Raw genomic sequence first — 13,394 nt, forward strand, 5'->3', positions numbered from 1 at the left:
GAAACAGACTCACAGACATAGAGAACACACTGTGGTTGGCAAGGGTGTGGAGAGGGAAGGATTGGGAGTTTGGGATTAGCAGATGCAAACTAGTGTACATAGGATGGATAAACAACAAGGTCCTACTGTATAGCACAGGGAACTATATTTAAGATCCTATGATAAACCATAATGGAAAAGAATTTTAATGGAAAAGGATTTTCCATTCTTTCCAAAAAGAATATATATGTGTACAACTGAGTCACTTTGCTGTACAGCAGAAATTAACACCACATTGTAAATCAACTACACTTCAATAAAATGTTTTAAAAAATGGCTACGGACCAATTGTATAGGATAATGGATCATGTTTCTTGTCTGCTATTTTGATGAAAGTTTTAAATGCTCACCTTCATCGGTGGGATCCGTACCACTAATCTCTGGGTGAAAAACCCCACATAAAAAAATAAACAATATAAAAATCACTGGAAAAATGACATGATTTACCCAGTGATCTACTGTGTCTCAGAGTTTCCTTTCTTTGCCCAGCAGGTCCTGTAAGTAGCAGGGACATTAGGATGGCACTGCCCAATGGAGATCACAATGCTGGGGATGAATTTCCAAAAGCTTTGTGACTCAGTCTGATGTCTTTATCTTTGGTCCTACAATAGTTCTTAGGAGTTCTTTTTTAAATTTTTTAATAAACCACTATCAGATTTTCTTTGAAAATTAAGAACGATGTTTCCATGGGTAATGTAAATTTTTGGTTCCTGGATTTTAAAGAACAATTAATATTCCTGATAGAAAGATGAGAACAGACCTTTTTGGTTTTCAAAGCATTTACAATACCGTATGTTCTTTTGGATAACCACAAAGTATCTCCTAAAAAACTAATCGGACACCAAAATTCAATCCAAATGCCCTGCAAATTCTGGTTCATGGGCTATCTTAAGTGTAATTCTTTTCTTTTTATTTTTTTGCGGTACGCGGGCCTCTCACTGCTGTGGCGTCTCCCGTTGCGGAGCACAGGCTGCGGATGCGCAGGCTCAGCGGCCATGGCTTACTGGCCCAGCCGCTCCGCGGCACGTGTTATCTTCCCGGACCGGGGCACGGACCCACGTCCCCTGCATCGCCAGGCGGACTCTCAACCACTGCGCCACCAGGGAAACCCTATATTTAATTTTTAACAAGAGTATCTTATGAATTTTTCACATTTTAGAATGGTGGACCTTGTAAGGACATGGAAAGAAAGCCAATACGATGAATGGTGAATAAATTGAAGTTCAGTGGACCTTCCAAACATCTCAAAGTCACCTTGTTACGGGTTGAATTTCGTTTGCCCCAAAAAGCTATGTTGACGTCTTAACCTTCAGTACCTCAGAATGTGACCTAATTTGGAAGTTAAGTCATTGAACATTTAATTAGTTAAGACAAAGTCACGTGCGAGTAGGTGGGCTCCTAATCCAAAACGGTGTCCTTATTGAGATGAGGGAAATTTGGATATGGAAACACAGAAAAAACTTGTGAAGACAGATGCAGCGGTTGGAGTTCTGCTGCTATAAGCCAAGGAACTCCTGAGGCTACCAGATGCTGGAAGATGCAAGGGAAGATAGTCTCCTAGAGGCTTTGGAGAGAGGCTGGCATGGCCAAAACTTTGATTTTGCATTTCTGGTTTCTGTGACAACTGAGAGAATAAATTTCTTTCGCTTTGAGCCCCAGTCTGTGGTACTTTGTTTCAAGAGGCACTACAAAGCTGACACACACCTCCAAATAAATTTTGCTTAACTCACCATAAAATAAGGACAATGGTTACTAATGTGAATAAATAACCATACTACTAATGATAAACCCTATGTTAGTAATTACCAAGAGAATCTTATTAAACTTCATAACACTGCATGGAAAATGTAGGAAATATGGATTTCATCTCATACGTTAAAACGTCTACAAAGTAAGGTAAATTTAAGTAGGAAATAAAATGATAATAGGAGTTTTAGATTTAAAATAAATCAAACCAGTCTAATCAAAACTAAATCAAACCAGTCTAATCAGCTGTTGTATATGTATTGCTATTAACTTGAAAAGCTTACATTTTTCCTTATCTGTATAAAAATTGCCAGTGTTCTCATGAGCAGGAGTATACTCCTTATTTTCTTCTTCCACTTCATGTGGTGGTTCAGCCATAGGCTGCTCAGGTAAGGGCGTCATCTCAGGCCCTGAAAAAAAGTATGACCAGAGATCAGAAATATGTTCATTTCTTTGATTATTTTCTTTTACTAACTGCATTTTTTCACAAAGGATTTCAGTCAGAGATTTAAAATCTAAGTTATACCATATTTCCAACAATAAACTTTATATCACCCTATAGGAAATTGCCACGGATTGTTGGAGAGGGTGTGGAGAAAAGGGAACCCTCCTACACTGTTGGTGAGAATGTAAAATTGGTGAAACTGCTATGGAGAAAAGTATGGAGGTTCCTGTAAAAACTAAAAATAGAGTTGCCATATGATCCAGCAATCCCACTCCTGGGCATAAACCAAGACAAAACTACAATTCAAAAAATGAATGCATCCCTATGTTCACAGCACCACTATTTACAACAGCCAAGACATGGAAACAACCGAAATGTCCACTGATATATGAATGGATAAAGAAGACGTGGTGTATATATACAATAGAATATTACTCAGCCATAAAAAGCATGAAATAATGTCATTTGCAGCAACATGGATGGACCTAGAGATTATCCTACTAAGTGAAGTAAGTCAGACAGAGAAAGACAAGTACCAGATGATATCACTTATATGTGCAATCTAAAATACGCCACAAATGAACCTATCTACGAAACAGAAACAGACTCACAGACATAGAGAACACACTGTGGTTGGCAAGGGTGTGGAGAGGGAAGGATTGGGAGTTTGGGATTAGCAGATGCAAACTAGTGTACATAGGATGGATAAACAACAAGGTCCTACTGTATAGCACAGGGAACTATATTTAAGATCCTATGATAAACCATAATGGAAAAGAATTTTAATGGAAAAGGATTTTCCATTCTTTCCAAAAAGAATATATATGTGTACAACTGAGTCACTTTGCTGTACAGCAGAAATTAACACCACATTGTAAATCAACTACACTTCAATAAAATGTTTTAAAAAATGGCTACGGACCAATTGTATAGGATAATGGATCATGTTTCTTGTCTGCTATTTTGATGAAAGTTTTAAATGCTCACCTTCATCGGTGGGATCCGTACCACTAATCTCTGGGTGAAAAACCCCACATAAAAAAATAAACAATATAAAAATCACTGGAAAAATGACATGATTTACCCAGTGATCTACTGTGTCTCAGAGTTTCCTTTCTTTGCCCAGCAGGTCCTGTAAGTAGCAGGGACATTAGGATGGCACTGCCCAATGGAGATCACAATGCTGGGGATGAATTTCCAAAAGCTTTGTGACTCAGTCTGATGTCTTTATCTTTGGTCCTACAATAGTTCTTAGGAGTTCTTTTTTAAATTTTTTAATAAACCACTATCAGATTTTCTTTGAAAATTAAGAACGATGTTTCCATGGGTAATGTAAATTTTTGGTTCCTGGATTTTAAAGAACAATTAATATTCCTGATAGAAAGATGAGAACAGACCTTTTTGGTTTTCAAAGCATTTACAATACCGTATGTTCTTTTGGATAACCACAAAGTATCTCCTAAAAAACTAATCGGACACCAAAATTCAATCCAAATGCCCTGCAAATTCTGGTTCATGGGCTATCTTAAGTGTAATTCTTTTCTTTTTATTTTTTTGCGGTACGCGGGCCTCTCACTGCTGTGGCGTCTCCCGTTGCGGAGCACAGGCTGCGGATGCGCAGGCTCAGCGGCCATGGCTTACTGGCCCAGCCGCTCCGCGGCACGTGTTATCTTCCCGGACCGGGGCACGGACCCACGTCCCCTGCATCGCCAGGCGGACTCTCAACCACTGCGCCACCAGGGAAACCCTATATTTAATTTTTAACAAGAGTATCTTAGGAATTTTTCACATTTTAGAATGGTGGACCTTGTAAGGACATGGAAAGAAAGCCAGTATGATGAATGGTGAATAAACTGAAGTTCAGTGCACCTTCCAAACATCTCAAAGTCACCTTGTTACGGGTTGAATTTTGTTTGCCCCAAAAAGCTATGTTGACGTCTTAACCTTCAGTACCTCAGAATGTGACCTAATTTGGAAGTTAAGTCATTGAACATTTAATTAGTTAAGACAAAGTCACATGCGAGTAGGTGGGCTCCTAATCCAAAACGGTGTCCTTATTGAGAAGAGGGAAATTTGGATATGGAAACACAGAAAGAACTTGTGAAGACAGATGCAGCGGTTGGAGTTCTGCTGCTATAAGCCAAGGAACTCCTGGGGCTACCAGATGCTGGAAGATGCAAGGGAAGATAGTCTCCTAGAGGCTTTGGAGAGAGGCTGGCATGGCCAAAACTTTGATTTTGCATTTCTGGTTTCTGTGACAACTGAGAGAATAAATTTCTTTCGCTTTGAGCCCCAGTTTGTGGTACTTTGTTTCAAGAAGCCCTACAAAGCTGACACACACCTCCAAATAAAGTCTGGTTAACTCACCATAAAATTAGGTCAATTGTTACTAATGTGAATAAATAACCATACTACTAATGATAAACCCTATGTTAATTATAGACAATTACCAAGAGAATCTTATTAAACTTCATTAACACCTCATGGAAAGAGTTGTAGGAAACAAGGATTTCATCTCATACGCTGAAACGTCTACAAAGTAAGTTAAAATTTAAATAGGAAATAAAATGGTAATAGGAGTTTTAGAGTTAAAACAAGTCAAACCAGTCTAATCAAAACTAAATCATGGGCTTCCCTGGTGGCGCAGTGGTTGAGAGTCCGCCTGCCGATGCAGGGGACACGGGTTCGTGCCCCGGTCTGGGAAGATACCACATGCCGCGGAGCGGTTGGGCCTGTGAGCCATGGCCGTTGGGCCTGCGCGTCCGGAGCCTGTGCTCCGCAACGGGAGAGGCCACAACAGTGAGAGGCCCGCATACAGCAAAAAAAAAAAAAAAAAAAAAAAAAAACTAAATCAAACCCGTCTAATCAGCTTTTGTATATGTATTGCTATTAACGTGAAAAGCTTACATTGTTTTCTATGTTTATAATAATTGCCAATTTTCGGATTAGCAGGAGTATACTCCTTATTTTCTTCTTCCACTTTATGTGGTTGTTCAGTCACAGGTTGCCGAGGTAAGGGCGTCCTCTCGGGCCCTGAAAAAAAGTATGAACAGAGATCAGAAATACGTTGATTTCTCTGACTATTTTCTTTCTCTAACTGCATTTTTTCCACAAGGATTTGAGGCAGAGATTTAAAATCTAAGTTATACCATATTTCCAACAATAAACTTTATATCACCCTATAGGAAATTGCCACGGATTGTTGGAGAGGGTGTGGAGAAAAGGGAACCCTCCTACACTGTTGGTGAGAATGTAAAATTGGTGAAACTGTTATGGAGAAAAGTATGGAGGTTCCTGTAAAAACTAAAAATAGAGTTGCCATATGATCCAGCAATCCCACTCCTGGGCATAAACCAAGACAAAACTACAATTCAAAAAATGAATGCATCCCTATGTTCACAGCACCACTATTTACAACAGCCAAGACATGGAAACAACCGAAATGTCCACTGACATATGAATGGATAAAGAAGACGTGGTCTATATATACAATAGAATATTACTCAGCCATAAAAAGCATGAAATAATGTCATTTGCAGCAACATGGATGGACCTAGAGATTATCCTACTAAGTGAAGTAAGTCAGACACAGAAAGACAAGTACCAGATGATATCACTTACATGTGCAATCTAAAATACGCCACAAATGAACCTATCTACGAAACAGAAACAGACTCACAGACATAGAAAACAGACTGTGGTTGGCAAGGGGGTGGAGAGGGAAGGACTGGGAGTTTGGGATTAGCAGATGCAAACTAGTGTATATAGGATGGATAAACAACAAGGTCCTAACTGTATAGCACAGGGAACTATATTTAAGATCCTATGATAAAACATGATGGAAAAGAATATCAAAAAGAATATATTGTGTACAACTGAGTCACTTTGCTGTACAGCAGAAATTAACACCGCATTGTAAATCAACTATAATTCAATAAAATGTTTTAAAAAATTACTACGGACCAATTTTCTAGGATAGTGGATCATGTTTCTTATATGCTGTATTTTTTTAAAGGGAATAAAAACACTTTTATTTGGAAATTTCAAGTTGCAAGGAGAGCTCTCAGCCAAGCTCTGTGACCTAGCTAGCCGATTATTTACAGGATATTTGGGCAGGAATTGTTCATGAGCTTTTAATTTGGAGTGCTTAAGTTGCCAAAGTGCTCTGAGCTCCAGTGAAGCACCACAGAATCCATAAAAGGAAACTTTATCAATCACTCCCGGCAGCTACCTCCCCCAACTCCCGCCACGAAAGGCAGCCAATTGGCTTTCTAACCAAGACCACAGACACACACATTAGTGGAGTCACACTCCAAGTCCCTGTTTATAAATTGCCTTTCAAATGCTAGGGGATTCAGGTATAATATACTTAAGCTCCAGGCATGAACCCACCAAAACAAGGCATGCTGTGTATGATAAAGTCAGAAGAAAGCAGAATTGGATGAAGCCAATTTCTGGTAGAAACTCTACAATCAAAAACCATTCAGCCAATCACAACCTACTATTGTTCAATAGTGTACGGTCTTTAGCCAGTGGGATTCCTGGGTTTTTGCCCTTCGCCTGGGAGACTGATAAAATGTCTGACAAGAACTAATACCAGAGAAGTGGCCAGAGACCTATAGCAGAGGGAATGATGGGTACTATCAGTTTACACAATCCAGCCCTAAGGACAGAATCCAAGCCCCCAATGAGAAGCCACGTTCAGCATCTTCCAAGTCAACAAGGAGCAGTTATATTTTGCAAGAACTCGCAATCAAGCCCCAATCCAAGTTCATGCCTTTTTAAGAAAACACCTGTTGCTGGAGCATTTGCAGGAAAAGCAGACAGAACGCTAGCCAAGTTAGGCCCCTTATTCAATCCTTCCACCATAACTACGACCACCGCTACAGATTTACAAAGAGAAGTAAACTGCTAAGCTTGTGTGTCTGTGTGTGTGTGTTGGGGAGAGGGTAAAGGGAATGTTCTCTCTACCATCTCCTTGCTAGTCTTCTATCCTCTTTGGTCAAAGCTCTCTTCCTCCTCCTAAGTAATCCCAGGTAGGAAGTCAGCATGCTTAGTCACCTCACCCAGCCTGTCTTTCAAAGCCCTGCCCCTCTCCTTCTCCGCCTAAACGTTCCTCAGTAGACCATGCATCCAGGGTGAGCACATGGGCCAGCACCCCAGGCTGCACAAACTGCGCGCCGCGACCCTCACCCCGCATGCATTACCAGGGCCCAATCTGGGGGGGCCTCGCCGCAGCACCCACCCCGGGGTGTTGCCCCCAACTCGGGCCCATCCAAGTCCAGGGGAGTGTAAGGGGAGGAGCAGGGGGCCAGGAGACCAGCCCTCCTTCCCAGGGCCACCCCCGCCCCCCGTCAGCAGCGGGAGAGGCTGTCGCCATGGCCACGCCCCCTCCTCAGGGCCAGCGCGGCAGGCTCCCTCGAGGTGCAGGCCCCGACTTCTCCCTCGGCCTGCGCAGGCGCTCAGGGCAGTTTAAGGCGGCGGGCGCGGCCGCGCCGACTGCGGAGCCGGGTAGGCAGAGGCAGGGCGAGCTCCGCCCGCTCCCCAACGCCCGTTCCCGGCCGCCTCAACAGCGGCAGCCAGCACCACGAGTCCACAACACACCGACCCACCTCCGCGCACCTCTTATCTGCTATTTTGATGAAAGTTTTTAATGCTCACCTTCATCGGTGGGATCTGTACCACTAATCGCTGGGTGAAAAAACCCACATAAAAAAATAAACAATATAAAACTCATTGCGAAAATGACGTGTTTACCCAGTGATTTACTGGGTCTCAGAGTTTCGTGCCCAGCAGGTCCTATAACTAGCAGGGGCATTATGATGTCACTGCCGAATGGAGATCACAATGCTGGGGATGAACTTCCAAAAGCTGTGTGTGTGATTCAATCTGATGTCCTTATCTTTGGTGCTACAATAGTTTTTACGTTGTTTTTGGGTTTTTTTTTAAATAAACCACTAACACATTTTCTTTGAAAACTAAGAGTTATGTTTTCCTGAGGTAAGGTAAAGTTTTGGTTCTTGGATTTGAAAGAACAATTAATATTGCTGATAGAAAGATGAGAACAGACCATTTTGGTTTTCAAAGCATTTACAATACCGTATGTTCTTTTGGATAACCACAAGGTATCTTCTGAAAAACTAATCAGACACCAAAATTCAGCCCAAATATCCTGCAAATTCTGGTTCATGGGCTATCTTAACTGTAATTCTTTATTTTATTTATTTATTTATTTTTGCACTACGAGAGCCTCTCACTGCTAGGGCCTCTCCCGTTGCGGAGCACAGGCTCCAGACGCGCAGGCTCAGCGGCCATGGCTCACGGGCCCAGCCGCTCCGCGGCACGGGTGATCTTCCTGGCAGGGGCACGAACCCGCATCCCCTGCATTGGCAGGCGGACTCTCAACCACTGCGCCACCAGGGAAACCCTATATTTAATTTTTAACAAGAGTATCTTAGGAATTTTTCACATTTTAGAATGGTGGACCTTGTAAGGACATGGAAAGAAAGCCAATACGATGAATGGTGAATAAACTGAAGTTCAGTGGACCTTCCAAACATCTCAAAGTCATCTTGTTATGGGTTGAATTTTGTTTGCCCCAAAAAGCTATGTTGACGTCTTAACCTTCAGTACCTCAGAATGTGACCTAATTTGGAAGTTAAGTCATTGAACATTTAATTAGTTAAGACAAAGTCACGTGCGAGTAGGTGGGCTCCTAATCCAAAACGGTGTCCTTATTGAGAAGAGGGAAATTTGGACATGGAAACACAGAAAGAACTTGTGAAGACAGATGCAGCGGTTGGAGTTCTGCTGCTATAAGCCAAGGAACTCCTGAGGCTACCAGATGCTGGAAGATGCAAGGGAAGATAGTCTCCTAGAGGCTTTGGAGAGAGGCTGGCATGGCCAAAACTTTGATTTTGCATTTCTCGTTTCTGTGACAACTGAGAGAATAAATTTCTTTCGCTTTGAGCCCCAGTTTGTGGTACTTTGTTTCAAGAAGCCCTACAAAGCTGACACACACCTCCAAATAAAGTCTGGTTAACTCACCATAAAATTAGGTCAATTGTTACTAATGTGAATAAATAACCATACTACTAATGATAAACCCTATGTTAATTATAGACAATTACCAAGAGAATCTTATTAAACTTCATAACACCTCATGGAAAGAGTTGTAGGAAACAAGGATTTCATCTCATACGCTGAAACGTCTACAAAGTAAGTTAAAATTTAAATAGGAAATAAAATGGTAATAGGAGTTTTAGAGTTAAAACAAGTCAAACCAGTCTAATCAAAACTAAATCAAACCCGTCTAATCAGCTTTTGTATATGTATTGCTATTAACGTGAAAAGCTTACATTGTTTTCTATGTTTATAATAATTGCCAATTTTCGGATTAGCAGGAGTATACTCCTTATTTTCTTCTTCCACTTTATGTGGTTGTTCAGTCACAGGTTGCCGAGGTAAGGGCGTCCTCTCGGGCCCTGAAAAAAAGTATGAACAGAGATCAGAAATACGTTGATTTCTCTGACTATTTTCTTTCTCTAACTGCATTTTTTTCACAAGGATTTGAGGCAGAGATTTAAAATCTAAGTTATACCATATTTCCAACAATAAACTTTATATCATCCTATAGGAAATTGCCACGGATTGTTGGAGAGGGTGTGGAGAAAAGGGAACCCTCCTACACTGTTGGTGAGAATGTAAAATTGGTGAAACTGCTATGGAGAAAAGTATGGAGGTTCCTGTAAAAACTAAAAATAGAGTTGCCATATGATCCAGCAATCCCACTCCTGGGCATAAACCAAGACAAAACTACAATTCAAAAAATGAATGCATCCCTATGTTCACAGCACCACTATTTACAACAGCCAAGACATGGAAACAACCGAAATGTCCACTGATATATGAATGGATAAAGAAGACGTGGTGTATATATACAATAGAATATTACTCAGCCATAAAAAGCATGAAATAATGTCATTTGCAGCAACATGGATGGACCTAGAGATTATCCTACTAAGTGAAGTAAGTCAGACAGAGAAAGACAAGTACCAGATGATATCACTTATATGTGCAATCTAAAATACGCCACAAATGAACCTATCTACGAAACAGAAACAGACTCACAGACATAGAGAACACACTGTGGTTGGCAAGGGTGTGGAGAGGGAAGGATTGGGAGTTTGGGATTAGCAGATGCAAACTAGTGTACATAGGATGGATAAACAACAAGGTCCTACTGTATAGCACAGGGAACTATATTTAAGATCCTATGATAAACCATAATGGAAAAGAATTTTAATGGAAAAGGATTTTCCATTCTTTCCAAAAAGAATATATATGTGTACAACTGAGTCACTTTGCTGTACAGCAGAAATTAACACCACATTGTAAATCAACTACACTTCAATAAAATGTTTTAAAAAATGGCTACGGACCAATTGTATAGGATAATGGATCATGTTTCTTGTCTGCTATTTTGATGAAAGTTTTAAATGCTCACCTTCATCGGTGGGATCCGTACCACTAATCTCTGGGTGAAAAACCCCACATAAAAAAATAAACAATATAAAAATCACTGGAAAAATGACATGATTTACCCAGTGATCTACTGTGTCTCAGAGTTTCCTTTCTTTGCCCAGCAGGTCCTGTAAGTAGCAGGGACATTAGGATGGCACTGCCCAATGGAGATCACAATGCTGGGGATGAATTTCCAAAAGCTTTGTGACTCAGTCTGATGTCTTTATCTTTGGTCCTACAATAGTTCTTAGGAGTTCTTTTTTAAATTTTTTAATAAACCACTATCAGATTTTCTTTGAAAATTAAGAACGATGTTTTCATGGGTAATGTAAATTTTTGGTTCCTGGATTTTAAAGAACAATTAATATTCCTGATAGAAAGATGAGAACAGACCTTTTTGGTTTTCAAAGCATTTACAATACCGTATGTTCTTTTGGATAACCACAAAGTATCTCCTAAAAAACTAATCGGACACCAAAATTCAATCCAAATGCCCTGCAAATTCTGGTTCATGGGCTATCTTAAGTGTAATTCTTTTCTTTTTATTTTTTTGCGGTACGCGGGCCTCTCACTGCTGTGGCGTCTCCCGTTGCGGAGCACAGGCTGCGGATGCGCAGGCTCAGCGGCCATGGCTTACTGGCCCAGCCGCTCCGCGGCACGTGTTATCTTCCCGGACCGGGGCACGGACCCACGTCCCCTGCATCGCCAGGCGGACTCTCAACCACTGCGCCACCAGGGAAACCCTATATTTAATTTTTAACAAGAGTATCTTATGAATTTTTCACATTTTAGAATGGTGGACCTTGTAAGGACATGGAAAGAAAGCCAATACGATGAATGGTGAATAAATTGAAGTTCAGTGGACCTTCCAAACATCTCAAAGTCATCTTGTTACGGGTTGAATTTCGTTTGCCCCAAAAAGCTATGTTGACGTCTTAACCTTCAGTACCTCAGAATGTGACCTAATTTGGAAGTTAAGTCATTGAACATTTAATTAGTTAAGACAAAGTCACGTGCGAGTAGGTGGGCTCCTAATCCAAAACGGTGTCCTTATTGAGATGAGGGAAATTTGGATATGGAAACACAGAAAAAACTTGTGAAGACAGATGCAGCGGTTGGAGTTCTGCTGCTATAAGCCAAGGAACTCCTGAGGCTACCAGATGCTGGAAGATGCAAGGGAAGATAGTCTCCTAGAGGCTTTGGAGAGAGGCTGGCATGGCCAAAACTTTGATTTTGCATTTCTGGTTTCTGTGACAACTGAGAGAATAAATTTCTTTCGCTTTGAGCCCCAGTCTGTGGTACTTTGTTTCAAGAGGCACTACAAAGCTGACACACACCTCCAAATAAATTTTGCTTAACTCACCATAAAATAAGGACAATGGTTACTAATGTGAATAAATAACCATACTACTAATGATAAACCCTATGTTAGTAATTACCAAGAGAATCTTATTAAACTTCATAACACTGCATGGAAAATGTAGGAAATATGGATTTCATCTCATACGTTAAAACGTCTACAAAGTAAGGTAAATTTAAGTAGGAAATAAAATGATAATAGGAGTTTTAGATTTAAAATAAATCAAACCAGTCTAATCAAAACTAAATCAAACCAGTCTAATCAGCTGTTGTATATGTATTGCTATTAACTTGAAAAGCTTACATTTTTCCTTATCTGTATAAAAATTGCCAGTGTTCTCATGAGCAGGAGTATACTCCTTATTTTCTTCTTCCACTTCATGTGGTGGTTCAGCCATAGGCTGCTCAGGTAAGGGCGTCATCTCAGGCCCTGAAAAAAAGTATGACCAGAGATCAGAAATATGTTCATTTCTTTGATTATTTTCTTTTACTAACTGCATTTTTTCACAAAGGATTTCAGTCAGAGATTTAAAATCTAAGTTATACCATATTTCCAACAATAAACTTTATATCATCCTATAGGAAATTGCCACGGATTGTTGGAGAGGGTGTGGAGAAAAGGGAACCCTCCTACACTGTTGGTGAGAATGTAAAATTGGTGAAACTGCTATGGAGAAAAGTATGGAGGTTCCTGTAAAAACTAAAAATAGAGTTGCCATATGATCCAGCAATCCCACTCCTGGGCATAAACCAAGACAAAACTACAATTCAAAAAATGAATGCATCCCTATGTTCACAGCACCACTATTTACAACAGCCAAGACATGGAAACAACCGAAATGTCCACTGATATATGAATGGATAAAGAAGACGTGGTGTATATATACAATAGAATATTACTCAGCCATAAAAAGCATGAAATAATGTCATTTGCAGCAACATGGATGGACCTAGAGATTATCCTACTAAGTGAAGTAAGTCAGACAGAGAAAGACAAGTACCAGATGATATCACTTATATGTGCAATCTAAAATACGCCACAAATGAACCTATCTACGAAACAGAAACAGACTCACAGACATAGAGAACACACTGTGGTTGGCAAGGGTGTGGAGAGGGAAGGATTGGGAGTTTGGGATTAGCAGATGCAAACTAGTGTACATAGGATGGATAAACAACAAGGTCCTACTGTATAGCACAGGGAACTATATTTAAGATCCTATGATAAACCATAATGGAAAAGAATTTTAATGGAAAAGGATTTTCCATTCTTTCCAAAAAG

The 13,394-nt window shown here is 40.4% G+C and overlaps 1 protein-coding gene across 1 annotated transcript in view; it reads right to left on the reverse strand.

The window, feature by feature from the left end:
- LOC308611130 (uncharacterized protein) overlaps positions 1-13,394 on the reverse strand; it is a gene marked incomplete at its 3' end in the record, with an annotated part of 91,922 nt that overhangs the window by 32,498 nt on the left and 46,030 nt on the right. Inside the window, exons 15-18 of the mRNA XM_081260031.1 lie at positions 12,417-12,542; positions 9,589-9,714; positions 5,138-5,263; positions 2,070-2,195 (exon numbers count right to left, since the gene is read on the reverse strand). Coding sequence (XP_081116157.1) covers positions 2,070-2,195; positions 5,138-5,263; positions 9,589-9,714; positions 12,417-12,542 — 504 coding nt within the window. The remainder of the gene's footprint in view (positions 1-2,069; positions 2,196-5,137; positions 5,264-9,588; positions 9,715-12,416; positions 12,543-13,394) is intronic.

The sequence above is a fragment of the Mesoplodon bidens genome, assembly GCF_964165515.1.
Source record: "Mesoplodon bidens genome assembly, contig: HAP1_SCAFFOLD_921, whole genome shotgun sequence".
NCBI lineage: Eukaryota > Metazoa > Chordata > Mammalia > Artiodactyla > Ziphiidae > Mesoplodon > Mesoplodon bidens.